The sequence below is a fragment of the Dreissena polymorpha genome, chromosome 3, assembly GCF_020536995.1.
Source record: "Dreissena polymorpha isolate Duluth1 chromosome 3, UMN_Dpol_1.0, whole genome shotgun sequence".
Lineage (NCBI taxonomy): Eukaryota > Metazoa > Mollusca > Bivalvia > Myida > Dreissenidae > Dreissena > Dreissena polymorpha.
This window is the reverse complement of record NC_068357.1, coordinates 54,037,793-54,065,338: the sequence shown is the minus strand read 5'-3', so window position 1 is coordinate 54,065,338 and position 27,546 is coordinate 54,037,793. Positions and strand designations below refer to the sequence as shown.

General features: G+C 36.0%; 1 protein-coding gene across 1 annotated transcript in view; it reads left to right on the top strand.

Moving 5' to 3' along the window:
- LOC127874197 (uncharacterized) overlaps positions 1 to 27,546 on the top strand; it is a 50,742-nt gene that overhangs the window by 13,235 nt on the left and 9,961 nt on the right. Inside the window, exons 2-16 of the mRNA XM_052418406.1 lie at positions 4,553 to 4,596; positions 5,358 to 5,446; positions 7,573 to 7,754; positions 8,465 to 8,529; positions 8,786 to 8,874; positions 10,844 to 10,908; positions 11,744 to 11,822; positions 15,878 to 18,122; positions 18,564 to 18,620; positions 19,031 to 20,292; positions 23,272 to 23,349; positions 24,169 to 24,372; positions 25,064 to 25,189; positions 26,732 to 26,842; positions 27,445 to 27,537. Of these exons, the coding sequence (XP_052274366.1) occupies positions 4,553 to 4,596; positions 5,358 to 5,446; positions 7,573 to 7,754; positions 8,465 to 8,529; positions 8,786 to 8,874; positions 10,844 to 10,908; positions 11,744 to 11,822; positions 15,878 to 18,122; positions 18,564 to 18,620; positions 19,031 to 20,292; positions 23,272 to 23,349; positions 24,169 to 24,372; positions 25,064 to 25,189; positions 26,732 to 26,842; positions 27,445 to 27,537 (4,789 nt within the window). The remainder of the gene's footprint in view (positions 1 to 4,552; positions 4,597 to 5,357; positions 5,447 to 7,572; positions 7,755 to 8,464; positions 8,530 to 8,785; positions 8,875 to 10,843; positions 10,909 to 11,743; positions 11,823 to 15,877; positions 18,123 to 18,563; positions 18,621 to 19,030; positions 20,293 to 23,271; positions 23,350 to 24,168; positions 24,373 to 25,063; positions 25,190 to 26,731; positions 26,843 to 27,444; positions 27,538 to 27,546) is intronic.

Genomic DNA, 27,546 nt, shown 5'->3' with positions numbered 1-27,546 from the left:
GTCATTATGATTGTAAACAAAGGATTATTTTGGAAAAGTAACCGATTCGGCCGGGGGTCAAGGCCTAGGCCCCCTTGTAGGTCCAGGGCAAGGCCCTGGTAAGGGGGTCAGGGGGCAAAGCCCCCCGACCGAAAACGAATTCTAGACACATTTTAGGGACAAAATACTGCTATTCTCAGAGCATAAAAAGTTAAAATGAGGTCTAAAAAGAATAGAAAATTTTAAGATTTTCACATGTTTAGTAAACTGTACAATGTAAAAACATATTATATTGATAGATCTTTGCATGTTCCAATTCTATCCATTACTCGATAATCCAGTATAATTACGATTTCTTTTTTTCAAAACCAAATAACGGCAAATATTGACGATGAATGTCGTTTGCCATTTAACGCACGTGCATATACAAATTGAATTGTGGGATTGGGGAATTCCCATTTAACATGCGTGAATCACGTGACGCGATTTGAGAGCATTGAAAATCGTTTATATTTAGTAATTACGACAAATCGACGACTAAACTGTTGCATGTACCTCCTTTCAGAAAAGTTTGCGAAAGTGAAATTATGAGAATAAAGACGCGCCTTCTTTTAAATTTTACCAAGAACTTTTCATTCCGGATTGTGATATAACTTGTCAGGTCATTCATGCATGCAGACCTATAAATATGCATAGTTTGGCAATCTCAAAACACGTTATTTACCTACTTATTACATTATGTGTTATGCCCATTTGTATAACAAAATACATTATTTAATTGAAGTATTTTCAAATGCGTATAATTAAATGTGTTATCCGAAATCATTTCCAGATTTCATTATTCACGGAAAATTAAGAAAATTCTAGCAACGGAGACACATTTCTCGTGTTTTTCATGCACAGATGAAAATCATGCCAAAATGAGACTTCATGTATAACATCACGTCATTCTTCATCGGGGAAAGCGTGGACTTAATATTTAGAATATTTAGATGCTAAATAACAACTTCGTTACGCAGAGGTCGCTAATATATTTTATTTTGGTAGAAAATCGAAGAGCATTTTTGAATATGTGGAAACCTTTTCTCTAAATAAAAAAACTAATTAATTACGCTCTACATTGCTACATTCGTTGAGATACGGTCAGTAATAATCTGTGTACAGCTATTTGATACAATTTCACGTGGGGTCGGCGTGTATTCGGCTGCCTGAGCGCTGATTGGTTGACGTGCTAACCAAGAAGAATTTGATTGACAGCTGGAAAAATTAATATTGGGCACTCGCTGAGAAATTCATTGAAAACAGTTGTTCTTAGGCAGAGTTAATGTACTGACTGAATGTGCGTCGCTCTACTATACCACGGTTATTCCTCGTCAATTATTGTCGGTTTGCGTGATCACAACTTCCGATAGCAATTTTAAAGATTCAGGAAAAACAACCGATTTTCTGGCGATTTTAACCGATGAATTCGATCGGTAATCGGTTAATAATGACAACCCTGCTAGGATCATGAAACTGCATAGATACATTGATCATGACTCACAGATAACCCATATTGATTGTCAGGTCACTAGGTCAAAGGTCAAGGTCACAATGACCCGAAATAGTAAAATGGTTTCCGCATGATAACTCAAGAACACTTAGGCCTAGGATCATGAAACTTCATAGGTACATTGATCATGACTTGTAGATGACCCCTATTGATTTTCAGGTCACTAGGTCAAAGGTCACGGTTACCCGAAATAGTAAAATGGTTTCCAGATGATAACTCAAGAACGCTTATGTCTAGGATCATGAAACTTCATAGGTACATTGATCATGACTCGAAGATGACCCCTATTGATTTTCAGGTCACTAGGTCAAAGGTCAAGGTGACCTAAAATAGTAAAATGGTTTCTGGATGATAACTCAAGAACGCTTAGGCCTAGGATCATGAAACTTCATAGGTACAATGATCATGACTCGCAGATGACCCCTATTGATTTTCAGGTCAAAGGTCAAGGTGACCTGAAATAGTAAAATGGTTTCTGGATGATAACTAAAGAACGCTTATGCCTAGGTTCATGAAACTTATTAGGTATATTGATCATGACTCGCAGATGACCCCTATTGATTATCAGGTCACTAGGTCAAAGGTCAAGGTCACAGTGCCAAAAAACGTATTCACATAATGGCTGTCAAGGTAACGGTGACCAGGGCTATAGATAATTTTTGGGTATATTGGGTTATTCACCCCCTGTTTTTGATAACGATAGGGTTTTTGTAAATTCAATAGAGTTTTAGCAAAAATGTTCACACCCTACTTTATAGCTTAATTGGGTTTTTCACCCCCGGGGTTTAACTCAATTGGGTAATTTAGGGAATGACATATTAAACAAAATAAAAATCTACTAAGGTTTCTATTTTATTTATACAAATGGAATTCAAAAAGGTACCTGTACATAACAACAAACAATTATTGAATTTCTTTTCAAAGTTTATTCATTCTGGCGTTGAATAAGATCGAGTTCGTGAAAATAGCTGTACAATAATATTGTTGCAGTTATGGCTGTTAAAAGCGATGCGCCCCGTTTTCGGGTCATTTTGAGTTGAATACCTTGAAAATGAAAGTAGAAATCGGACGGGTCTACGAATAATTACAATACTACCCCAAAGATTGATAACCGCTGGAAAGACTGTCTTCTTTTCGTCATAGGACGGCATATAAACTATGCGTTGCATTTGTACTGAAAATAAAAAGTATATAAAATACGCTCGGTGTTCGTAAGAATTGTGTTTCGTGACGCAAGGTTTTTTACGGGAATTACGTTATTAAATTTGTATTTGCGTTTTTGTACGCTTTATTTTGAATTTAATTACGTTTTTGGTTATTTTAATTGCGTAATAACGCAAGTACGCTTGTTATCTATAGCCCTGACGGTGACTCAACTTAGAAAAATGGTTTCCGGATGATAACTCAAGAATGCTTACGCTTAGGATCATGAAACTTCATAGGTACATAGATCATGACTTGCAGATGAAATAATGATGAAACTTGACCAGGATGTTTGTCTGGACAATATCTAGGTCAAGTTTGACATTTGGTAAAGATTGAATGAACCGACTCCTCTCAGGTGAGCGAACTAGGGCCATCTTGGCTGTCTTGTTCAACATTAAATCACATTTAGCGGGCAGTTTGCTTCTGATTTTCAAACCTGTAATCTATCAATTGTTAAGCCCCCTTTAATGAAGGCTGCACATAGCATCAGGGTTTTTTCTGCCTACTTTGGGAAAAGGAGTCTGACCAAATTGGGAATTTTTTATTGACAAAATTGCCCATTTTGGGAATTTTTGTTTCGTGAAACAAAAAAAATGAATTAATCATGCTTAAATAAGTCAGTGGTTTAACAATTTTCTTTATATAAACACATGCAAAACAAACGCCCAAACACAAGTTTACCGCAACATTTTTGGCCAAGCTAAAAAAGAGCCATGGGTATTTCATTTCATACTTTAATGTATTAAATGACGATTGAACTACAACTTTCTTACAAGGCTCTGAGCATTCAATTGCCGATTTTGTGATTGACGGCCCTGGCATAACTTCTGTTGCTGTTACATTTTGCTGCGTATCGTCCGAGCCTGTCTGTTCAAGGTTACTCGCGGCAGTAATTTTAGAAGATTCTGAGCGTTTCGAAAACATCGATGATATTGTTATACATCCTTTAGCGTCTATTTTTTGTGTTTAATGTAATATTTACTATTGTGCGAAGCCATGATTGAAATTAAGCGTCTACAGATATGGTATAGAATGTGTATTGTGCGGCTCTATATACTCTTGTATAATGCGGAACAGTTCGAACGTCATCGCTGAAAGTAAATGCATCCGGCAAATACACCAAAAAATCTGTGTCACTAAAGGCTTTATTACGTTGCGAATGAAGGGAAGACATTACGATTTTGGAAGATTTTATTTTTTGGAATTGGGAAAAATGCAATCAAAATTCGATTGGGAACGGGTCCGTTTGCTTTGGGAATGCCTCCGTTTTCCGGAGGCGCAGACAGTGCTGAAAACCCCCTGAGCATTCACACTGTCTGTATGTGCAAATCTTCCTGTCTCAGCCATAACTAAGCACATTGATTGATTGTGAAATAACTTTCCAAATAAGTCACATGTAACATCTGTCTTGCTACCTCAAAGGTCATGGCAACACTTTGCTTTGAAATTTATGACATTTGTGTCTCAGCCATCACTTTGCCAAATTTAAATTGCTTTTGAAATGACATTTCACAAATTACCACCATGACCTCAAAGTGTAGCCATGACTTTCTAGGGGCTTAAATATTGACATATATTCATGTCATTTGTTGTCAAAAAATTTCTCGATTTTTACAAACAAAACATGACAACGAAACCAGAGAGTTGAATGTATAAGACGACATGTAACGTGTAACACTCCTCTCCCTACTACAAAGGTTGAGGTCACACTTAACAACAGAGGGCTTTATGCTGATATATTGCCATAAAATGTAGACCAATGAAAATATCTACATGAAGCATCATCTTCTGATGTCTCATTTGATAATTTTGCAGATGACGTCAAAGTTCATTAACCCTTTAAACAAGAAGATTGGCCGGTAAGTATATCATTTAAAATGGTTTATAAGAAGTACAGTTTACATTAAATACATTAAGATGCATTTAATTAAAACGTTTATTTTTATTTTTCATGAACAATTACTGCAATGTGTTTAACTTAGATTATAATGCACTGTAGTTGAGGTTTGGAGCCCTGTACCAATGACGTTTCCATTCCAGGTTCTCTTTTAGTACATAGAATTACATCAGTTATAAATCCAGAAGAGCTTTTCAATTTTTTATGCTCCCCGAAATATTTTTGGTGGAGCATAATATTTATAGTTGCCAGTTTGTAGTTCCTTCCTTCCTTCCGTCACACTTTTGTTACAGTTTCTCATAGCACCTTCAATACTTTACCGATCTCTTTCATATTTGGCATGTAGGTACCTTGCATGGACCTCTACCTTTTGATGAGGTTTGAGGTCACTGGGGTCAAGGTCACCGAGGCTAATAATAGATTTTTCAGTCACACTTTTGTTACAATTTCTCATTGCACCTTCAATACTTTACAGATTTCTTTCATATTTGGCATGTACGTACCTTGCATGGACCGCTACCTTTTGATGAGGTTTGAGGTCACTGGGGTCAAGGCCACTGAGGCTAATTATATATTTTTTTAGGTGGTTATTAACACATAGATTGTCAAAGCACATCATCGGGGAGCATCAATCAGCTTCACTGATATTCTTGTTTTAATATAAAAAAAATGTTATTCTAATTGACGCTTTTAATAATATTGTTTTAACATTACATTTTCTAGGCGCACTGGTAAGAATCTGATTGCTGGAAAACATATTCGCAAGCAGGAGGATGGCTTTGAAAATTTTGATGACTACATGTCAGAATCTGGTAAAATATAAATTATTTTAAAAATATTTTAGTTGTCAAATTATGTTTAGCACTTCTTATGGTTAAGACCTTCATATGAAAAAGTGTTTGATAAGATCCACTTGATGTTGGTAAAACTGTCAAAGAATGGTTGAAATTACCAGGTATTTACAGTGCTCCAGCTAGGGTTTTAAAAGGGCAGGGGGGGGGGGGGCTTTTTTTTCAAAAGGGCACTTGTGACGCGCAGTTTTTTGTCAAAAGGGCACTTTCGAGGGCACGGGCGTTTCTGGAATGCTTCCTCTTGCATGTTTATTTATATGTTATAAATAATTGTTAGAATATAATATATACTATTATTCCCATATTTATTAAATAATTCAAATATAATGTCTACAATGAGGAATAAATTAATTACAATGTATTGTAACATGAGATTTATAAATCATCATATGTAAAAAAAATAAAAATAAAAATTGTTTTTTTTAAGGGCAGGGGGGCCCTGGGAAGGGCAGGGCGGAGGTTCGGGAGGGCAGGGCGGGGCGCCCTTCAATTCAATCTAGATTATTTGTCGGAACTTCAAATTGTGGATGATTTATTGTGTCGGATATAAAACTTTTAATGTACATGTATGGTTGCATGCACTGGGCATTTGATTTTATGATTAACAAGACACACACAAAACAAAAAGAGTAAGTGTCTGTAGAAAAAATATTGGTTTAATTGTTATCATTATTGTGCATAATTATTTTTAAGGGCTTGTTCACAGATTGTTCTATTTTGTGTAGTTTTTAGCTTACCTGAGCACTGAGCATAACGTGCTCATGGTGAGCGCTTGTGATCGCCTTTTGTCTGTCGTGCGTTGTGTGGCGTCAACATTTTCCATGTTAACTCTCTAGAGGCCACATTTATTGTCCAATCTTCATGAAAATTTGGTCAGAAGATTGGTCCCAATGATATCTTGGATGAGTTCGAAAATGGTAACGTTTGCTTGAAAAACATGGCTGTCAAGGGGCGGGGCATTTTTCCTTATATGGCTAGAGTAAAATCTTGTTAACACTCTAGAGGCCACATTTATTGTCTGATTTTCATGAAACTTGGTCAGAAGATTCATCCCAATAAAATCTTGGACGAGTTCGAAAATGATGCCGGTTGGTTGAAAAACATGGCCGCCAGGGGGCGGGGCATTTTTCCTTATATGGCTATAGTAAAACCTTGTTAACAATCTAGTTCAATTAAAACATGCAAATGATGGATTAAAAATTTCAAATTAAATAGCACCAGATTGTTTGAAAATAGAATTTAGGAAAGACAAAAACACAAAGAAACATTTTTCTTCAAAGTGGCTAAAACCAGTGTTCTTTGGATTAAAAGGCTGTCACCTTTACCACTTGGCCATCCAGATTTAGAATTTTTTGTAAGAGATCAGTTTGTTCTTTCACAATTTAATATAAACATCCGAAACTCTCTTAATAATTCAATGTATTTTGGTTTGTAATGCCTTATCATTTTATTGGTTTCAAATAAATGAAACAGTGATTCTCCTCCTTTCAGCTGATTTCCTCCTTTTCAATGTCACACAATTTTACAAACAGTTATAAACTTTTGCTGGATTTATGTTCAGATGAAAGGTTTAAGTGCACCACGCTATTGGGTAATGGAGGGGGGGGGGGGGGCTAGGGAATTTTCCTCCCCTGGGGTGATTCTTAAATCACACCCATGTTAAAATATATTATCAATATGAGTGTATGTCATAAGTGTTATTTTGGTCCTTGATGTACAAATTTTTATGCCCCGAAAAAGGGCATATAGTGATCGGACTGTCCGTCACACTTTGCGTTTAGGCTCATAACTTCTATGTCGCTTCAGATAGCAATTTTATATTTAGCATGCATGCGTATATGGACAAGGCCTTTCCATACGCACACAAATTTTGACCCCTGTGACCTTGACCTTGAACTTAGGGTCTGCGTTTAGGTTTCGAAATCTGCGTTTAGGTTTCGAAAAAAGCTCATGACTTCTATCAAGCGTTTTTATGGGGCATAAGTCATCCTATGGTGACAGCTCTTGTTTTTGTTGTTTTAAGTTGTTTTTTTAAGTTGGAACATTTTCATTTCGATAGTCTGTGAACAATTTTCATTGATTGCTAGATGCTGATGTTACACGTGAAGTAATGTCCCAAATTCAAGAGGAGACAGACTACCAGAGTTCACAAAGTTCTCAAGGAGACGGGAAGGAAAACGTATCAAGGAGTTTTCCTGGAAATCTTACTTCCATCACACAATCGTCTGAGTTTCTAGGGAGCCAGTCAACATTGTCACAACTTAGCCAGGTATTTACTTTAACATTTAATGTATTACAGTGTTTGTATTTGAAAACTTTGGGATATATTTTTCATAAGCCATAAATGTTAAAATTTGAAATCTATAGGTATGTTTGGAAGATGTCAGAGTAAATGTTTGGGGGTGGGGGGGCAAGAATTTTGTGTTACACACTGCAACACATCATAGGATAATGAAACAGAAAAGTTGTTATCATCTAAGATTTATAAATACACATTCATGTAACAAAAAAGTGGTATATTTACAGTGCTCCGACAAGGATAAGAACAGGGCAAGGTACTCTTTTGTTCGAAGGGCTCTTGAGTTATTATATCCCTTGGCATATTTTCAATATTGCATGTAAATATATTTCTTATTACATGTATTTTTATGAGAGGAATTGGTCTATGATTAATAAAATAATTTCTCTTTGAAGATTATGTTAATTTATTGGTTCATCACATAAAATTTATTTTTTGATACTGTGACAAGATAAAAAGGGCATTTTTGGGGTCTGAGTGGCAGGTTGGAACCTTGAAGTGACACGGCGATGTGCCGTGACATTAAGGCCAAGCTGTACCGCCACTATTTTTCAGATGCATCATAAAATATTTGCAGAAAACATGGAATATTTGCTTTGTTGAGTCAGTTAATGTATATAAGCCAAAAAGGGTCTGTTTATACATTTAGGCATGTTTATGTCGGCCATGTTCTGTTTTAGGTTTCAAAGATCAAGAACCAATCTAGATATGCTTGGTTACGAAGTAAGAATTCAGGAATAGGCAGGTCAGTGTTTTAAACTTCATGAACATGCTCAGATCATACTAGACTGCTCACGTTTGTTGTCATGTGAATCCATTCTAGAATAAGTTGTACATTTTATGAAAATTCTGTTGTAAATATCAATGTTTATAACTATGCATATATCTTGAGAAAACATACTTCTATTTTAAAGCATTTCAATCTGTGAGCAAATGATGCCTTTCTAATGCCTGTAAGCACACGAAGAAGGTTTATAGTTGTTCATTTATTTAAATGACAGACGGACAGGCAAAAATATTCTACCAAAGAAAGAAGTAAGAAAAGATGACAGAGGGTTTGAAAACTTTGATGACTACCTGTCTGAATCTGGTAAGAATTCAGGAGTATAAACATTAAGTTTTACCGTACTTTACCAGGTATTAAGCGCAACCATGTTTGATGAGCAACTGTTTTTTTAATGCCAAACATTGCGTCTATAATAGGGCTGTCACGATACGCCGTGAGCGTACCGCGGTATATCGTGGTACGGCAACACTGTATCGCGGTACGTACCGCGATATTTTACAGAATATGTATCTGTGAAGAAAACAGCAGAATAACAAGTTTTACAAACTTTATTAAACTCAATAATCAGAAAACACTGGTATCATAGTATGACTAGAAACTGTAAAAGAAACTGTAATAAACTTGATAGAAGTAGTCATTAATATTGTTATTCGCGTCTTTTTCTTAAATGTCCGCCATGTTGTTTACAATAGCTGTGACTACGATCTATGTAAATCGAACGCTTCAAGGGCATGTTTAAAATGCGGAGTCAGCAGGCCCAGTATTGAAAATCCGTAGCGTTCTGACTCTTCCTCGACTTATTCAGAATCTTAAGATAACATGATTCGGAAGTGCCATGCTTTGAACGATCGATATACTAAAGAAAGAAAATAAGAAATAGAATAAACATCTTTTGGATAATTATGAACTTATTTGCAAAGGAAATCTGTCCCAAATTCCCAAAAAGGTGCGGACCCATACATCGCCGTATTTTAAACGTGAAAGTTAAACATCTACCAGTGAAAGCACTTGCTTGACCTGGATATTAACGGATTATTTTTTTAGCCCTTTTGAATCGCTTCTACAGTTATCAAAACGATATCTATATCAAAATAATTATGTAATGTATTTATATCTGTGCTAATATAATAATATTAAAAAAACCGGTGCGGCAACGCCGTACCGCGGTGCGATTTTTTTCACGACATGCACCGCGATATACCGGTGAATCGTGACAGCCCTAGTCTATAATGAGTATATAAAGGATAGCACAATGAATATTTCACAAAATTAGCGCTTAAAATAATGATGTATCAATGTGTGAAATTGTCAAGTCTGGTATTAGCTCAAATTCACGTAATAGTGGGTAATGCATCAATACAAATTTTAATATGCCCCCAGTAGGGTGGCATATATAGTAGTTGAACTGTCTGTCAGTCCGTCCAAAAACTTTAACATTTGCCATAACATTTGCAATATTGAAGGTAGCAACTTGATATTTGACATGCATGTGTATGTCATGGAGCTTCACATTTTGAGTGGTGAAAGGTCAAGGTCATCCTTCAATGTCAAAGGTAAAAAAAACTAATCCAAGGGAAGTAACAAGCTTAAAAGGGAGATAATTTCTATGTACAGATCATTTTTACAAGGGAAGTAATATTTTTTATTATATCCCTTTAAAAAATATTACTTCCCTTGTAAAAATTATCTGTACCTGCCAAATGATAAAAAAAACATTAAATAAATCAAAGCGGCGCATAGGGGGCATAGTGTTTCTGACAAACACATCTCTTGTTTCAACTAAATTAATATGTAAATAGTTGAAAATCTAGTTTCTTGGCATGGTCACATTTCTTGTTTTAATTGCTACATTTCAGCTTTTAAGTTTACATACACTATAAAACTACTAGGGATATTAAACTTCAAATTTGTCTTCGTTTGATTATATCAGGGGACTGACAGAAAATGTACAATTTACTTTCAATGTGGGAGAATATTTGAGAGCGCTGTCTTGTTTGTTATTGAATGACACTTAAAACTGGCTCACTTATACAAAAAAAGACAACAAAATTGTTCATAATCATATAATCTGAATGCTATTAATTTCAACACTGGTCTCAGTAAAATTATAAAATGTGGCTTTTACAACTTTCGAACTTACAAACAATACAAGTTTTGTCTGTATCTTAAATGTTTTGTGAGGGCATAGATTTATGTTATAAATGATGTTGGTATTAAATGGACATACTATTTGCCTTGTGTCTAATGTTGTGTTTTTCCCACATACTTCCAGATGCGTCCAGCTTTTCTTCAAGACTCAGCATAGAGAGTGCAAACAAATTGAGGGATAAGCTTCATGTATGTGATGTTTGTGTGAACACTGATTCAGACCTTTTAAGAGATTTTTCATTAGTGAAACAAAAATATTCCCAAAGATGTAGTTATTTTGAACAGGTGCTATGTAAAGCGAATATATCAACTATTCATCAATAGCATATTTGAATAATTGAGTGGTAAAATCTGTGGTGAAATCTTCCAAATCTTTTATGGTGCTTTTGTTTATAAATATAGGCTTGTTTAAGAAAAACAATTTAGCTCTTTTAGTGCTGGAACCAAATTTTGAAGGCCTTTGCAAACAGTTTGGATCCAGATGAGATGCCACAAAACGTGGCGTCTCATCAGGATCCAAACTGTTTGCTATTCTGATTGAATTCAATGAAAAAAATTGAAAAAAATGCTAATTTTAGAAATTCAGCAGACAACATTTTAGCAGACGACAAATTTCCCAACATGCAAAAGGTTAACATGAAAAACATCAGTCTAAATAGTATTTATAGTCACTTTGCTACTTTAACTATTGTAAACTGTTGGTGTTCAAATACTCTTTTACCTGTTATAGAAGGTAGGTATTTGACAATATGTTAGTGCATCCTTTTCATCCACTGTTTTTAATCAGTGTTTGCTGGTACTGCGTATATGTGTGGAAGGTGTAAAGGACAGTAAAAAAGAATGATGTAAAAACAACAAGATTGAAGATTTAAAATCAATCACTAAAAACAAATTAAGTGTTTGTTAAATCAATAACTAGAAAACATATTAAGTGTTTTTGAAATCAATTGCTAAAAAACGAATTGATTGTTTGTTAAATTAGGCATTTCTTGGAATTCCATGGTTTTTCGTCTTTTCCTTGTAGTCCGGCAGAGAGTCTGAGTCTGGAAGAGGGTCAGTTGGTCTACTAGCATCACAGGACCAGCACAGTTCATCCCAGTCAGGTACAGGCTAAAATGTGCATCTGCATTGTGCTAAAATCTGCAAATGAGCCCCGTGGAAAAATGGTGTTTAATGCATGTGTGTCAAGTGTTGTCCCAGAGTATCCTGTGTTTAATGCATGTGTGTCAAGTGTTGTCCCAGAGTATCCTGTGTTTAATGCATGTGTGTCAAGTGTTGTCCCAGAGTATCCAGTGTTTAATGCATGTGTGTCAAGTGTTGTCCCAGAGTATCCTGTGTTTAATTCATGTGTGTCAAGTGTTGTCCCAGAGTATCCTGTGTTTAATGCATGTGTGTCAAGTGTTGTCCCAGAGTATCCTGTGTTTAATGCATGTGTGTCAAGTGTTGTCCTAGAGTATCCTGTGTTTAATGCATGTGTGTCAAGTGTTGTCCCAGAGTATCCTGTGTTTAATGCATCTGTGTCAAGTGTTGTCCCAGAGTATCCTGTGTTTAATTCATGTGCGTCAAGTGTTGTCCCAGAGTATCCTGTGTTTAATGCATCTGTGTCAAGTGTTGTCCCAGAGTATCCTGTGTTTAATTCATGTGCGTCAAGTGTTGTCCCAGAGTATCCTGTGCAGTCTGCTCATGCTAATCTGGGAGGACACTTAATGCTTAAACAGGATTGTTGTAAAAAGAGACTTCCTTAAAACAAAAACTACATTCAAGTCGGAAGTGTCATCCCTGAATCGCCTGTTCACACGGACTAATCTGGGAGGACTTTTTATGCGCATGCACTAAGTGCGGTTTTCACATAGGTAGGCTCAAAAACATAGCTGCGATACATAGTCTTAAGAAATAGTTCTTCTAAAATTTTATGAGAAATCCAATTGAATCATTTGTAACAAATGTGTTAAATATAAATTCATGTCGGAGATTTTTAGAATCTTGTTTTGAAAAGTCAAGGTATGAACGTTTTGAGTTTCTGTTTGAACAACTAATTAGTGACAGTGTTGTTGTTGCTGTTTTTCATCAAACGGGATTGCCACTTAACTTGAAAAGTCAGGGAAATTTGATATTTTTTCAAGGTCAGTGAAGTCAGGGAAATTTCAAAAATGGTCAGTAAAAAATGAAATTTCAGAAAAGTCAGGGAAAAATAAAATTTTGGGTCGATGAATAAGTTATTTAGTGGCTGTCGCAGTCTTCAGGTATCATTTGTTTTAGTAGATTCAACAGTATATTTAACCAGGTTTTCCGAAGGAAAAAACTGGTTATTAGATTGGCGAATGCGGGCGGGCTGGCTGGCTGGCGGGCTGGCGGAATAAGCTTGTCCGGGCCATAACTATGTCGTTCATTGTCAGATTTTAAAATCATTTGGCACATTTGTTCACCATCATTGGACGGTGTGTCGCGCGAAATAATTACGTCGATATCTCCAAGGTCAAGGTCACACTTTGAGTTCAAAGGTCAAAAATGGCCATAAATGAGCTTGTCCGACCCATAACTATGTCGTTCATCGTCAGATTTTAAAATCATTTGGCACATTTGTTCACCATCATTGGACGGTGTGTCGCGCGAAATAATTACATCGATATCTCCAAGGTCAAGGTCACACTTTGAGTTCAAAGGTCAAAAATGGCCATAAATGAGCTTGTCCTGGCCATAACTATGTCATTCATTGTGAGATTTTAAAATCATTTGGCACATTTGTTCACCATCATGGGACGGTGTGTCCCACGAAAGAATCACGTCAATATCTCCAATGTCAAGGTCGCCACGACTAAAAGTAGATTTAAAAAAAAAACTTACAAAGGGGGTTAATTTTTTTTGGTCATTTCAAAAGTTCAGTTTGAGTTTTCTCCCTTTATCAGATTTTTTTTTCACAATGAAAACCTGGTTTTGTGACAATTTTGTCCCTTGTTTTATTTGAAATGTTTTGACTATTTCTATGTACATAAAACATTAACATGTGTAAAGCATGTTCAAAAATGTAAATTTATCAATTTTTTTTATTTTTGATTATTTTTTTGTATCCTTGAAGGCTGAAAGACTTTGCAACCCTTGCCCCCAGAGCTGATTAATTCTGTATTTTATGCTTTGCATGATCATTAGAGATGACAGCATGAAAGAGCTATACTAACTTTGCTTATTTGTTTCAGTTATCAAGAAGACCTGCTTCTGCTCCTAACTGCATGATTTTCATTTATTAACCTACCATATATCACAGATCACAAATTGATTTTCTCTTCTAATTTCAGATTTACTGTAATGTACACATAGATAGACATATAATTACCAGCATGAGTAAACAGACTTTATTTAATGATTGTTGGCTCAAAGACCCTGAGTTTTCATCATGGGTTGGCAAAAACTCTAAAAATGAAAACAAAGCACAAGTAAAAGTAGTACTGCTTTGTTATTTGTTAAATATTTTATGTTAAAGAATAAAACAAACATTAAATGGGTGGATTTGGTCGGATTTGATCGGCTGTATGGGGAGGAGGAGGCCAAATATTTCGCGAAATTATTCAGTGAAAACCAAGATTCTGTCAGGGAAAAATCAGTGAAAAGTCAGGGAAATTTATTTCATCAGGTTGGTGGCAACCCTGTCAAATTGGGGCAAAATTCACCATCTCAAAAACTAAATATTTTTTCACATGACTGCCTGACATTTCCATTTAAAGCTAAACATAAAAATAAATACATGTACAACTGTCAGTTCATCTTCATTTTTAGCTCGGCTGTTTTCGGAGAAAACCCAAGCTATTGTCATAGCCAGCTCGTAGTCCGCCGTAGGCGTTGTGCTAAAACCTTTACATTGGCCATAACTTTTTAAATATTGAAGATATCAACTTGATATTTGGCATGCATGTGTATCTCATGGAGCTGCACATTTTTAGTGGTAAAATTTCAAGGTGAACATCATCCTTCAAGGTTTAGGGTAAAAAAAAACAAAGTCGAGGGAAGTAATAAGCTTTAAATGAACATAGTTATCTGACCTGCCCACATATATATTTTTGTTAAATAAATCAAAGCGGCGCAGTAAGCGGTATTGTGTTTCTGACAAACACATTGTGGTAAAAGGTCAACATCAAGATCATCCTTCAAGGTCTACGGTAAAAAAATACACATTTAAGGTAAGTAATAAGCTTTAAAGGGAGATAATTATTTAATATTGAACATAGCCACTTTATATATTTGGCATGCATGTGTATCTCATGGAGCTGCACATTTTGAGTGGTGAATCTACAGTCACGGTAGTGGCTTTTAATTATTTGCTACTAAAAATAGAGATTTGTTAGAGACAATTATTTTCAAGGGAAGTAATTTATATAATTATAAATCTCACATTATATATTTTCTTACCAACAATTGAAGTTCTTTTCACAGTTACTGTACAGATTTATTATTTTGATTATTTATAACTCAAATGATTGATTTGTCATAGTTTTTTTTTAAATGATATAATTATCATTTCTTTCATGTACTTAGTTGTTAATAGTAGTGTTCATTACATACCTGTGGACTTATGTCCATAGATACATGATAAACTCTGGCTATGATCTCTTTGATAAACCACAGGCCTTGGTTGTCAGTGATGTCTGACTTGGTCATTTTTGACTGTCTACAGACCCCCCCCCCCCTCCCCCGGTTGGATTGGACAAAATCCAAGGGAGGTAATAAGCTTTAAAGGGAGATGATTTCTATACCTGCCAAATGTTAATAGAAATTTATTTCAAAGTGGCGCAGTAGGGGGCATTTTGTTTCTGACGAACACATCTCTTGTTGGGTCACTAGGTCAAAGGTCAAGGTCACTGTGACCTCTAAACAAAAAATAAAAAAATATTCTGACAAGCTTTCGCAGCCGAGCGTGGCACCAGTTATGCGGTGCTCTTGTTAGCTTTTTGATACAGATTTTAGCAAATTTTATGTATACCCCCCACCAATTCTCAGTTTTATAGTAATTCTAAGTGAAAAAAAGTATTTCTCAAATTAAGTTAAAACATTTCCAAAATGGTGAGAAAAAAACTTTTGTGTGAGTGTTATTATTGTAATGTCAATATGACTTGTGTGTTGTATTATTGTTCATGCGCAAAATAAAGAAAAATCCTTTTGTTTGAAGGTGATGAAAATGTTCAGTCAGACATCCTCAAGTCTGGAAACACTGGGAAAAACATTGCTACAGGTAGCTCTGCAGATGATAAAGAGGATGGTGATGCATCGGTTGTTAATGTGACAAAGAGCAGGTCCAGTGATCTTCATAATCATACAGAAGTGACAGTAACAACCAGTAGACGTAACAGTACAATAAACACTACCAAACAGAGTGAAACAAGTGGACATTTGAGCAAATCAGTCTCTGCTGATAGAAACCCAATAAATGAAGATATAAGAAGGAATGGAGATGTAGCAAGAAATGGAAATGTTACAAGAAATGGAGATTTAACAAGAAATGGAGATCAAACAAGAAATGGAAATCTGAAAAGAAATGGAGATTTATCAAGAAATGGAGATCTTACAATTAGTGAGAAAAGACATACTGAGTGCTTTGGTGGTACAAATGAACAAAGTACAGAAGAAAATGATAGGGCAATTCAGAATATTGACACAAGTAAACATAATAAGGTTAATGAACATAAAACAGTTGTAAGTAGTTCAAGATTGCAAAGTGCAATTAGACCAGAAAATAGTAATCATAGTAGTAATGACAATGAATGTTCTCATTCTGAAAATGAAGAAGAATTAACACAAAATCATTTGACCCATTTAAGTGAGAAATTCCAAGAAAAACGATCATTTAGACGAAGTTTAAAGGAAAGTTCAAATAGCTATTACTCCAATAAAGAAGAAAGTGGTTCTGAACAAGAAAATGATTACACTGAAGAAACCATTTCTGCAGTAACAAGTCCCACTAAAAAATCAATGTCAATGTCTCACATTGTTAAAAAATCCTCTGCTTCAGGGTCTATCCCAATATCTGATTTATCTGAAAATAATGTAACAAAAAGTGACAAATTGCCAGGTAAGCAGCAGTTGTCTAGAAGTGGTTTAAATGCAAGTTCTAAGAAGGGCAATAAAGGCAAAAAAGAAAGTTCTTCTGAGGATGATATGGATCCTGATGCTATGCAACAAAGTCATACAAAAAACTCGAGTTCAAAATCTTCACCTTCAAGCTCTAGTTCACCATCTGATCGAAAGTCTGTGAGTAATTTATCAAAAACAGTGTATGATAAGTCACTCGAAATACAACAATCAAGAGGCAGTTTGAAAGGCACTTTTAATCAAGATAATTCAGAAGAGGAGGTGGATGATGATGAAGTGTCTGACTCTGTGCAAAAAAGACACATCAAAATCTCTAGTTCAAGACCAAGCACTAAATCAAAGTCAACACTTTCAAAGTCAAGTTCGAAATCAAAATCTGATGTCAAGAAAGGTAATGATGTAGACTCTGATGAAGAAGATGAAGATAAAAATAGTGAACACATAGAAAATGTTACTGAAGTTACCAGAAAAGCAAGTCCAAGAAAAAATAAATCAATGTCGTCTGGTTCAAAATCAACACTTTCATACTTAAGTTCAAAATCAAAATCTGATCTCACGAAAGATGTAGACTCTGATGAACAAGGAGATTATGGTGATGAAGATGAGGAACAAAATGCTGAGAATACAGAAATTTCCGCAGAAGTGACCAGAAAAACAAGTCCAACAAAAACAAAATCAAAGTCTTCTGGTTCAAAATCAACACTTTCAAACTTCAGTTTAAAATCAAAATCTGATGTCACAAAAGGTTTTGATGTAGATGCTGGTGAAGACAGGGATTCTTGTGAAGAAGATGAAGAACAAAATGATGAATACACTGTAAATGCTCCTGAAGTAACCAGAAAAACAAGTCAAAGAAAAACTCAATCAAAATCTTTAAAGAAACTTAAAAAAAGTGAGTCACGAACATCAAAATCTTCAATGAAGAGACTTAGTGATAAAAAAAGACAGACATTGGCTAAAGTTGTCCATGATAACAGTCAAGTGTTGAAAGGACAAACAGAAAGACTTGATGTATCAAAACGCAAGCAAAATATACCAAGGGTGGTGGATGAATGTAGTAGCACAACAGTAGCAGAGGCGGAAAATGGTGATGATCATGAAGAAAGTGAAAATGAAAGTGAAGAAGATGACAAGGAAGAAGAATTGGACAGTGGAAAAGAAATCCATGAAGGAACTGACTATGTTGACGCTCATTCAGCAGATTATACTGGTCTGTCCCTATCTCTAGCTGGTTCTCATATTGATATTGCCGGGAATCGGAGTGGAACAATTACCAAGCTGGCTGTGCCCGCGTCAGTTGTCAACTTTGATCGAACAAAGAAAAGGTGAGGGCTAATGTCAACATGTGCATGCATTTTATGGGATGCAGTTTCTTTATTCGATTTTGTTTACACCATTTTTTAACACATTGAAAGCCATGTGAACTTAATGATTAATTTTGTACATTCATACCTCCCAATCCAAGCATTTCAGACGGTAGGTTTTATCACAACTAATAATTTCATGGACTTGACAAAAAACATTTAGGAAAAAGCTATCCAATAGTGTGACCATTTCAAAGTAACTTGATAGCAGTTATTTCAAAAGATTCCTAACAGGTCTTTTAGACATTTAGCAATCATGGAAAAAATGTTTTCATGTAATTTTTAGCTCGGCTGTTTCCAAAGAAAACCTGAGGTATTGTCATAGCCAGCGTTGGCATCCCCTATGTGGTGCTCTTGTTTATTCGTACAAGTAAAATAAAAATGTTACACTTACTGTTTCAGGCTTTCCTATTCAGGGCTTGAAGCAAGTGAGGAATCATTGAAGATGAGGAAGAAGAGGTAAGTGTGAAGACCTGAATGTTGATCTGTTTCTTTGATTAATAAAAATCTTTCAGGGTAAATGTATTATGACTTGAAATCTTTGCAATATTAGTTTCTTTCAAGGTTTGTATTCTTCCCATTTTAGCTGTTTAACTGGTTTGAATGAAGAAAAAATGTAGCTAGTTGTAATTGCCTTACACCAAATATGAAAATATGTAGTGATTGGCTAATTTGTCAAATGATGCAGTATGCACTGAGTAAACAATTTAAAGGACGCCCAAATTCTCTTGAGTCTAGTAAGTAAATTAGGTTGAGGTGTTGGGACACATTCCAGATCTCATATAGTGCAGCTTCAAGCGCGAACGGACCTCATAAACTGTGAAATAAACATTACTGTTATACACATTTTATGTTTTCTTAATTTTAAGAGTGGATGATGCCAACTCTGAACTTCAAAGTACAGTGGTGCCATTAGAAAAAGAGAGAATTAATAAAACAGTTTCAGCTAAGCAAAATACTGTTATTGTGGCACAACCGTTTCAAATGGAAGAATCAGATTTTGATAGCCTTCCATTAAGAAAGAAATCAGTGGCATTGAATGATAAAGATAAAGACTACCTGTCTGACGATAGTATCATGATTGTAGATGATGTAAAAACATGGGGAAATAAAATGGATTTGAAATGTAAATCTGCTGGAAACAAAAGTAAATTATCAAGAAGCAAGTCTGGACAAAATAAGAACAATAATAGCTTGCAATTAAAATTGAAAGCTACAAAGTCAGAAACAAAATTGAAGAAAACTGGTCCCCAGAAAACAAAACGGCAGTCTTTGAATGGAGTTACAGGAAAAGATACTAGTACTGTAAAAACAACTAAATCAAAGTCTAGAAAACAAAGTGAGTCAGCAGCAGATCAAAAAAAGAATGAAACAAGTAAAGATGTATATGATATTGATAGTGTTGATGATTTTGATGCTAACAGTAGTGAAGGGGAAGACAACAAAAGACTTAGCAATACAACTTCAATCACGAAGAGAAAAAGTTCCAAAGGTTCAGATCAAAATGCAGAGGATGGTCAGGAAGATGAAATTGTGAAAGTGAAGTCCAAAGCAAGTCTAGATAATGTTATTGCTGCATTAGGAATAAGGAAGAGAAAATTAAGCTATAGTAAAACAGAAAGCATTGAAGAAGAACCGCCAGAACAGAGTCCTCAGCCTCAGAAAAGGAAATCTTCAGAGGAAGATGAAAATGAGCCTCAAGAGATAAAAAGTCCAAAGAAGCAAAGAATTGGAAAGAAAAACAAAGAGAAACCTACTGGAAAAGACATAAAAGGAAATGAAAAGGACACTGCACAGTCTAAAAAGGAAGCAACAAGTGCGGAAAATAAAGATGATAATAATATTAAACTACCCGCTGTGAAAAAAAAAGGTAAACAAAGTACTAAAACTAAGGGAAGGAAAAAAAGGACAGTGGACTCAATTGATGCTGAAAGTGAAAGGAACAGGGTAACGAGTAAAGGTACAAACAAGACACCACAGGCAAAAAAAATGATTTCAAATACTAAAAAGTTGAATGCAAGCGGAAGGAAACAGTCCTCATCAAGTGAAAATGAAGATACTGTAGTTAATAATGTTGTTCGGCTATCCAATTCAATTGAGAATACTCCAAATCAAGGATCTTTTGCTGCAGGTAAGAAATTTAATATTTGAATTCTCAAAGTTCACATTGCTTTAGGTTTTTATGCCCACTTTCAAAGAAGGCTGCATATGCTAGTAACACTTGCGTGCATAACTTTGCCATATACTAGTGCAATGACTTGTCGTGTTACAGTTGAAAATTATTGTCTCAGCCATAACTTTGTCATATACAATGTATTGATGGATTTTAAAATAACTTGGCTCAATGCAATCCATTACAGGACAATGTTGCGTGTGTAACTTTTGTCTCCCTTGTGACAAGGTCACTCTTAGAGTCCTAAGGTTAAATTAAGCCATGATACAGCTTGTTTGGATTGTATGGATTGTATTTTTGACATTTATCATGCTATTTAAGAAAACTTAACTCCAATGAGAACCCTGAGGAGTCTACTTAACATGTCAGGCATTTTCCTGGCCATTTTTGGAAAAAATGCAATTTGGGGATTAGGTGTTTTCACGAGAAAAGTCCACTGATTTGGGAAAAACTAATTTTACATACATCTTTATAATATTTCAAATTAGAAGAAAAAATAATATAATTATCCCCACGTTTTTCGGAGAAAAAGTGGGGATATTGTATTGATGTGCGTCTGTCCGTCCGTCCTGGCCACCTGCTCCTCCTACACTATTAGCACTAGAACCTTGAAACTTACATACATGGTAGCTATAAGCATATGTGCGACGGTGACAGTGACGGAATTTTGATCTGACTCCTGGGTCAAAAGTTATGGGGGTTGGGGCGGGTCAGAGATTTTCACTTATTTTTATGCCCCCTGGTATGGTGCATTGGCCATAACTTTTGCAATATTGATGATAGCAACTTGATATTTGGCATGCATGTGTATCTCATGGAGCTGCACATTTTGAGTGGTTAAAGGTTAAGGTCAAGGTCATCCTTCAAGGTCAAAGGTCAAAAAACAAATCCAAGGGAAGTAATAATCTTTAAAGGGAGGTAAGTAAATAACCTGCCAAATGATATATTAAAAAAAATCAAAGTGGTGCATAGAGTTACACAGTAGTGGCGCAGAGATGTATTTAGTATTCAATTGTTTGTGTTAACTCGTCTGTGAAATGGTTTAGCTCAATCTAATGTTTATACAAGGGATTATAAAATATTGGCGCAAAGGGACACCTGTATATGAGAGAAGAGATAGAATGCAGTCAAGCATAAAAAGCAAGAGAAACTCATGGAATATAGCCTCAAGAATCTATAAAAGGGCTGAAACTTTCAATTTGTGCAATTACAATTTTAGACTCATTACTGAAAATCTGTCAAAGTGTGTGGGAAAAATGTGAGAAACAATTTAAAGCAAGATGGACTTTGAACAGGCACATCAAAGACAGACATGAAATTCAACATATTCATTGTTGTGTACAAGATTGTGATAGAAAATTTCTGAGAAGCTACTATTTAGTAAACCATTTAACCTCAAAACATAACTTTTCCAAAACAGAAGCAAGAAGATTGGCTTTAAGAGAGCATGTTCAGTCATCGCATAAGTCATTCCAATTAAGTTGACATGTACATAATTGACTACAGTGAAGTTGATTTATTATTAGATTTGTTAGGAGAGAAGGATGAGGAGGAGAAATAAGGGTATAGATTTTCACTCATTTTTTAGGTTATTTTACATTTACTTCTTCATTTGTACATTGAATTACTTCAAATTTATACTGAACATCTCTTATGACAATACGGTCAATTTCAACTATGCATGGCCCCATTACCAACTCTGGGGCGCCCCTGTGTCAAACATGCGGCGTGGGGATACGCGTCGGCCTCTGCCGCGCCATTTCTAGTTTATTTATATCTTTGTTAGATGTAATTGAAAGAAAATTGTGATATAATAATCACGAGACACTTCTTTCTATTAAAAATAAATAATGAGGGGGGGGGGGATTTGGCTGGAAAAAATCAAATTGAGATATGTTTTTTATGCCCCCAGTAGGGTGGCATATAGAAGTCGCACTGGCTGTCTGTCCGTCACACTTTTGTGTTTAGGGTTCGAAAAATGCTCATAACTTCTATGTCCCTTCAGATGTAACCTTCATGTTAAGTATGCATGTGTATATGGACAAGGCCTTTCCATTCGCACACAAATTTTGATCGCCTTGACCTTGAACATAGGGTTCGCATTTAGGTTTCAAAATCTGCGTTTAGGTTTCGAAAAAGCATTTTTCAGGGGCATATGTCTTTTGATGGAGACAGCTCTTGTTTAAATTTCATTTTGAGAATGTAGCTTTCTTTAGATACTTCAGGAAAAGGCCTTCATAATGTAAAATCTGCCCCCCCCCCCCCCCCCCCCTACCTTAGAGGTCTAAGTAACACTTAGAGAACAAAAGTTCAAAATGGCCATAAAATATTGTATCTGAGCTGTACATGTAACTTAGTCATTAATATCGCAAGTTAGAAATACATGTACGTTCCATCAGGAGCTGAGTATTGCATGTATCGCGCATTTCATTACCTCAAAGGTCAGGCAGGGCCAAAAAACCCTTCTTTGCAAGGGGCCTCTTTTTCTTCCCCTTAATTAAGCAAAAAGGCCCTTTCCCCTACAGAAATTTCTTAAAAATCATGCATTTTTCTCTAAATTTCCAATCTACCTCAGTATTGTTCATCCCCCAAAGCCAGAAAATTGTGTCTTTTTTTCCATGAAAAAAAGGCTGTGGCCCTTTCCCCAAAGTTGGTGTTATGACCCTGTCAGGGTCACACTTAGAGGGCAGAAGTCACAATTGGCAATTAACAGCTTGTTTGTGACATAAGCAGAGTTTTGAGACAGAAGTGGAATATGGGGAGGGTGGAGCATCAGTTAATGATGACATTTTTAGACTACTGTCTTGGCATTAATGATATCCCATTGAAAACTGGTTTGTCGTCTGTACTACTATACATGTATATATGTTCCTGCAAAGCCCTTTAGCCAAATTTATTGCTGTTTGTTTCATTGGGTCCTGTTTTGTATTTGTACAGCAGCTACCAGTTTTGCCAGCGGTGTATCCTTCAGACATCGATCAAGACTGATAGAGGATGCTGGTTCCGGTTATGTCAGTAAGTGTTACTATTTATTTCAATGTTCATTCTATTCATAAGGTTTGGTATGCATTTATGTTCTGTTTTTCCATTCCCAATTACTCTAATTTTTTATGTGTTTATTTTAGGTTATTTTCAAGTAAAAAAATTGTCCGACCCCTAGCTTAGACCATGCGTCAAGGTTACTAACTTTTGCCCGACAGGAAAATGGAGTCACATTTGTATCTCATAAAAGCATGTTTACAACACCTTCTGGTGAAGCAAAAAGGGTCAAGGGCCACCTGCAAAGTGCTTTTTGTGGTTTCCTATTTATTATACTTAAGTTTTTGTCATTAAGACAAAGAATGGGGTGCATACGCTAGGTTTTGGAGAAAAATGATCTCTGCATGTTTATTTACTTGCCAAACCAAAACTGTAAGACTTGCAGTGGGTTTTTTTGCATTTTGTTGATATTTAAAAATGAGCAAGTCTCCCTGGTTAAAATGGACTGAATGCATGTGTATAAGGTGTCTGTGCAGTCTAATCATTGATGACACTTTCCCCCCAATATGGAATTTCGTTTAGCAGAGACATTCGTAAAAGCCTACAGTTTTGTCCCTGATTTGCCTTTTGAGAATGCACAGACTAAATCTGGGACTATACTTTACACACATGGGTTAATCACGGTTTTCTTAGAGCATGTTCAATCCCCACTGTATTCTTTAGATTTTCCCCATGGACAACCAAGTACTGGTTCTACCCAGGAAATGGACTTGATAGCATTTAAATAAGCATTAGGCTTTTGATGCAATCCAGGTAAAATAAATAGGTTTAACTAAATATTTTCTGCTACTCCAGGCACCATGTTCACTGACCAAGACCCAGCCCCTGTTGCTGGACTGACGCCCTGTATCAGCCGCCCCGGGGCCACAAGGAAGAGCAAGGGTCGCCGGGTCACCATCTGTCCCCAGGAGAGTACAGAACACCAGATCAGCCAGGTCTCCATGGCGACTGAGGAGCTACCCCGCATCAACCCCTTCAGGCACAGCATGGGCATGTCAGGTGAGACAGAGTTTCGCGACCCAAATTATTACAATTTTGAAAAGTTTGAGACTCAAATTTTTAAAATTTTAACAAGTTTGCGAGTCGTCTTTTCACAATTTTGAAAAGTCTGCAACTCATTTTCACTAATTGAAGGTCAAAGGGCCGCCTCACAAAAACAGGAAAAAGGCCCTGGCTGGTGCACACATGGTTAAAGCCTCCAGTCAGAGCCCTTGATTTGTTATTTTTGCTGTGAAAATTAGTGAAAGTGTGGCAGCTTTCCCAGTAAAAAGCAGTGATTTAAGATCTTATGCACAAACAAAATAACTCTGTGCTTCAGTATTTTGACACCTTAAATTTTAAAGACCAGGGTCATTTGACTAATGGTTTTCAAAATCTTTTGAAATCCCTGGGTGTGTTACAGCTTGCATTAACTCTCTTCCTTGTCTGGACTCCATGCAACAGTATATCTATAGGCTATATTTAAACAGCATAGAACCAAACAGCCTTTGAGTAACTCCCTGGCTGTTCAGATTCTATGCTGTTTGCTGCTCATCAGTATCTTCTAGGATTTGAAATGCAGCCTTTTAAACTTGAATCTAGTTAGAAAGGTCTTAAATTAAGTTAAATTTGTTCAAATTTGTATCTTAGTGGTAAAGGGTTATAAAATTGTAAATTGATTCAATGAACATTGACATGGTATGTCTTACAGCTTGCAACACCCCTCTACCTGGCCCAGACTCAACACCTCAGCATATATATGAGACAACCAGACGAGAGTCCGTGATGTCCAGCGCCTCAGACAGCGACTGCAGTATGATCATCAAAGATGTGTTGAGTAGGTCAATCACTTATGATCATAGTTGTGTTGAGGAGGTCAATTACTGATGATAAAAGATGTGTAGAGTAGGTCAATTTCTGATAATCAAAGATGTGTTGAGTAGGTCAAGTACTGATACTCAAAGATGTGTTGAGTAGGTGAATTTCTGGTAATCAAAGATGTGTTGAGTAGGTCAATTACTGATAATCAAAGATGTGTTGAGTAGGTCAATTACTGATAATCAAAGATGTGTTGAGCATTCTAATTACTTGAGTACATAGATTGCCTATTATTTTATTATGTCACCTATAGTAAGGGAAATATTGTTTTTCTCCTGTCTGTTGGTTTGTGTGCTTGTTTGTTTGTGTGTTTGCGTCAAACTTTAACATTTGCCATAACTTTTGCAATATTGAAGATCGCATCTTCATATTTGGCATGCATGTGTATCTCATGGAACTGCACATTTTGAGTGGTGAAAGGTCAAGGTCATCCTTCAAGGTCAAAGTTCAAATATATGGGTCAAAATCGCTTTTTAATGTACACTTGCAACATTGAAGATAGCAACTTGATATTTGGCATGCATGTGTATCTCATGGAGCTGCACATTTCGACTGGTGAAAGGATAAGGTCAAGGTTATCCTTCAAAGTCAAATATATGGGGACATAGTGTTTCACAAACACATCGCTTGTTTTAACCTATTATTTAAGCTCTATTTCGTCAGATGCCTAAGGCTTATTGAAACGCTCTCAAAGCTGTCTTATTGGTATAACCAGTACTTGGTGTCTTTGGGGTAGATCTAAAGAACGCTGCCACAGTGGGGATTGATCCCATAACCATCAAGTCACTAGACCGATTCCATATGAACTATGCCTTGGTTACCTAAGTAGTAATAATCCATGCCACTTGGAACTTGTTGACCATTATGGGCTTCACAAAGATGGTGTTTTTTTCAGCAAGTCAGTTTGAACAATTTTATGTTATTTTATGTTTTCAACAAAGTAGAAAAACCTGGTTTTATATTAGATTTTGGTGTGGAGAGCAAGTGGGTGGCGTCAAACAAGTGGTTTCTGGTCAATAGCCTTAAGTTTCAATATACCAATCTTGATGAAACTTTAGATACAGCTAGTTTTCATGAACACCTAGGTTGGGATTGTATTTGGTGTAGGCTTGCTCATGGTATTTAGTTACTTTTTTTAAATCACACGTTCTGCTCAATTACCTCAGCTTGGATGGAGATATTGCACTGAAATATTGTGTGTTGTCAGCTTTCTCAAAGACCAAGCTTGGGATGGGTTTTTATGTTTTTTCAGATCAAGGTCAAGGTAATTGTTACTAAAAAAAGGAAGGACCACATTGTGACATATGCTCAATAACTTTTTGGGGTTGTGGTATTGCTCAGAACTTTATGCCTCATGGTAAGGTGGCAAATAGCAGTCTGTCCATTTTTCTGTCTGGCCGTTTAGCATATCGTTAACTGATTTTTCTTCTCAACGCTTTCAGATTCCATGATAATTTGCAGTAAATTCAGATATATTTCAAGGTTCCATTATTTTTTGCAGTACATCCAGATCCTAACCCAGATGGTCTGCGTCGGTCTAGAAGGACTCGTCTGAAACCTATTGCCTGGTACAAAAATGAGCGTTATGTGTTGAAAAGGATTAATGATGATGGTAAGCTTTACATTTAACCGCAGTCATCAGTTTTTAAAATTGCATTATGGTTCTCTTCATCCTTTGAACACTGCCCCTGGTGTCAAAAGTGGCCACATCCAAACGACAGTTATTCCTTTCCCACTCAGATAACAAAGTGAAAATGGCTTTTGCAACCAGCATAAAACCAGAACGGATGTGAGTAACTCGCAGTCTGTTCAGGTTTTATGCTGTTTGCTGCTCATCAGTGACTAAGGGTTGGAAATAAAGCCTTTACAACTTGAATTTAGTGAGAAGGTCTTTAATTAAATTTTACTTTCTAAGTGACTACAAATGCATAAAATATGTATCTAAGTTGTAAAGGGTGATATTACTAAAACTTCCTACATATTACTACATGCGGCATCGGAAGGTGTTCATCACTGTTGTGACTACATATTACTACATGCGGCAATGGAAGGTGTTCATCACTGTTGTGACTACATATTATTACATGCGGCATCGGAAGGTGTTCATCACTATTGTGACAAGGTCTTGTATAAAATAGGATAAAACTGTTAATAGTGCACTTATAGTCAACTGAAATAAAGCATTTTGCATCAGAAAACCTGTTTCTTTTGCAGGACCAACTATAATTGGCGTAAAGCCTTCACTAGAAGTAAAATGGAACAAAATGGCGGAGGAAAAAAGGAAACGAAGAAAACTAAACTTTCTAAGTAAGTGTT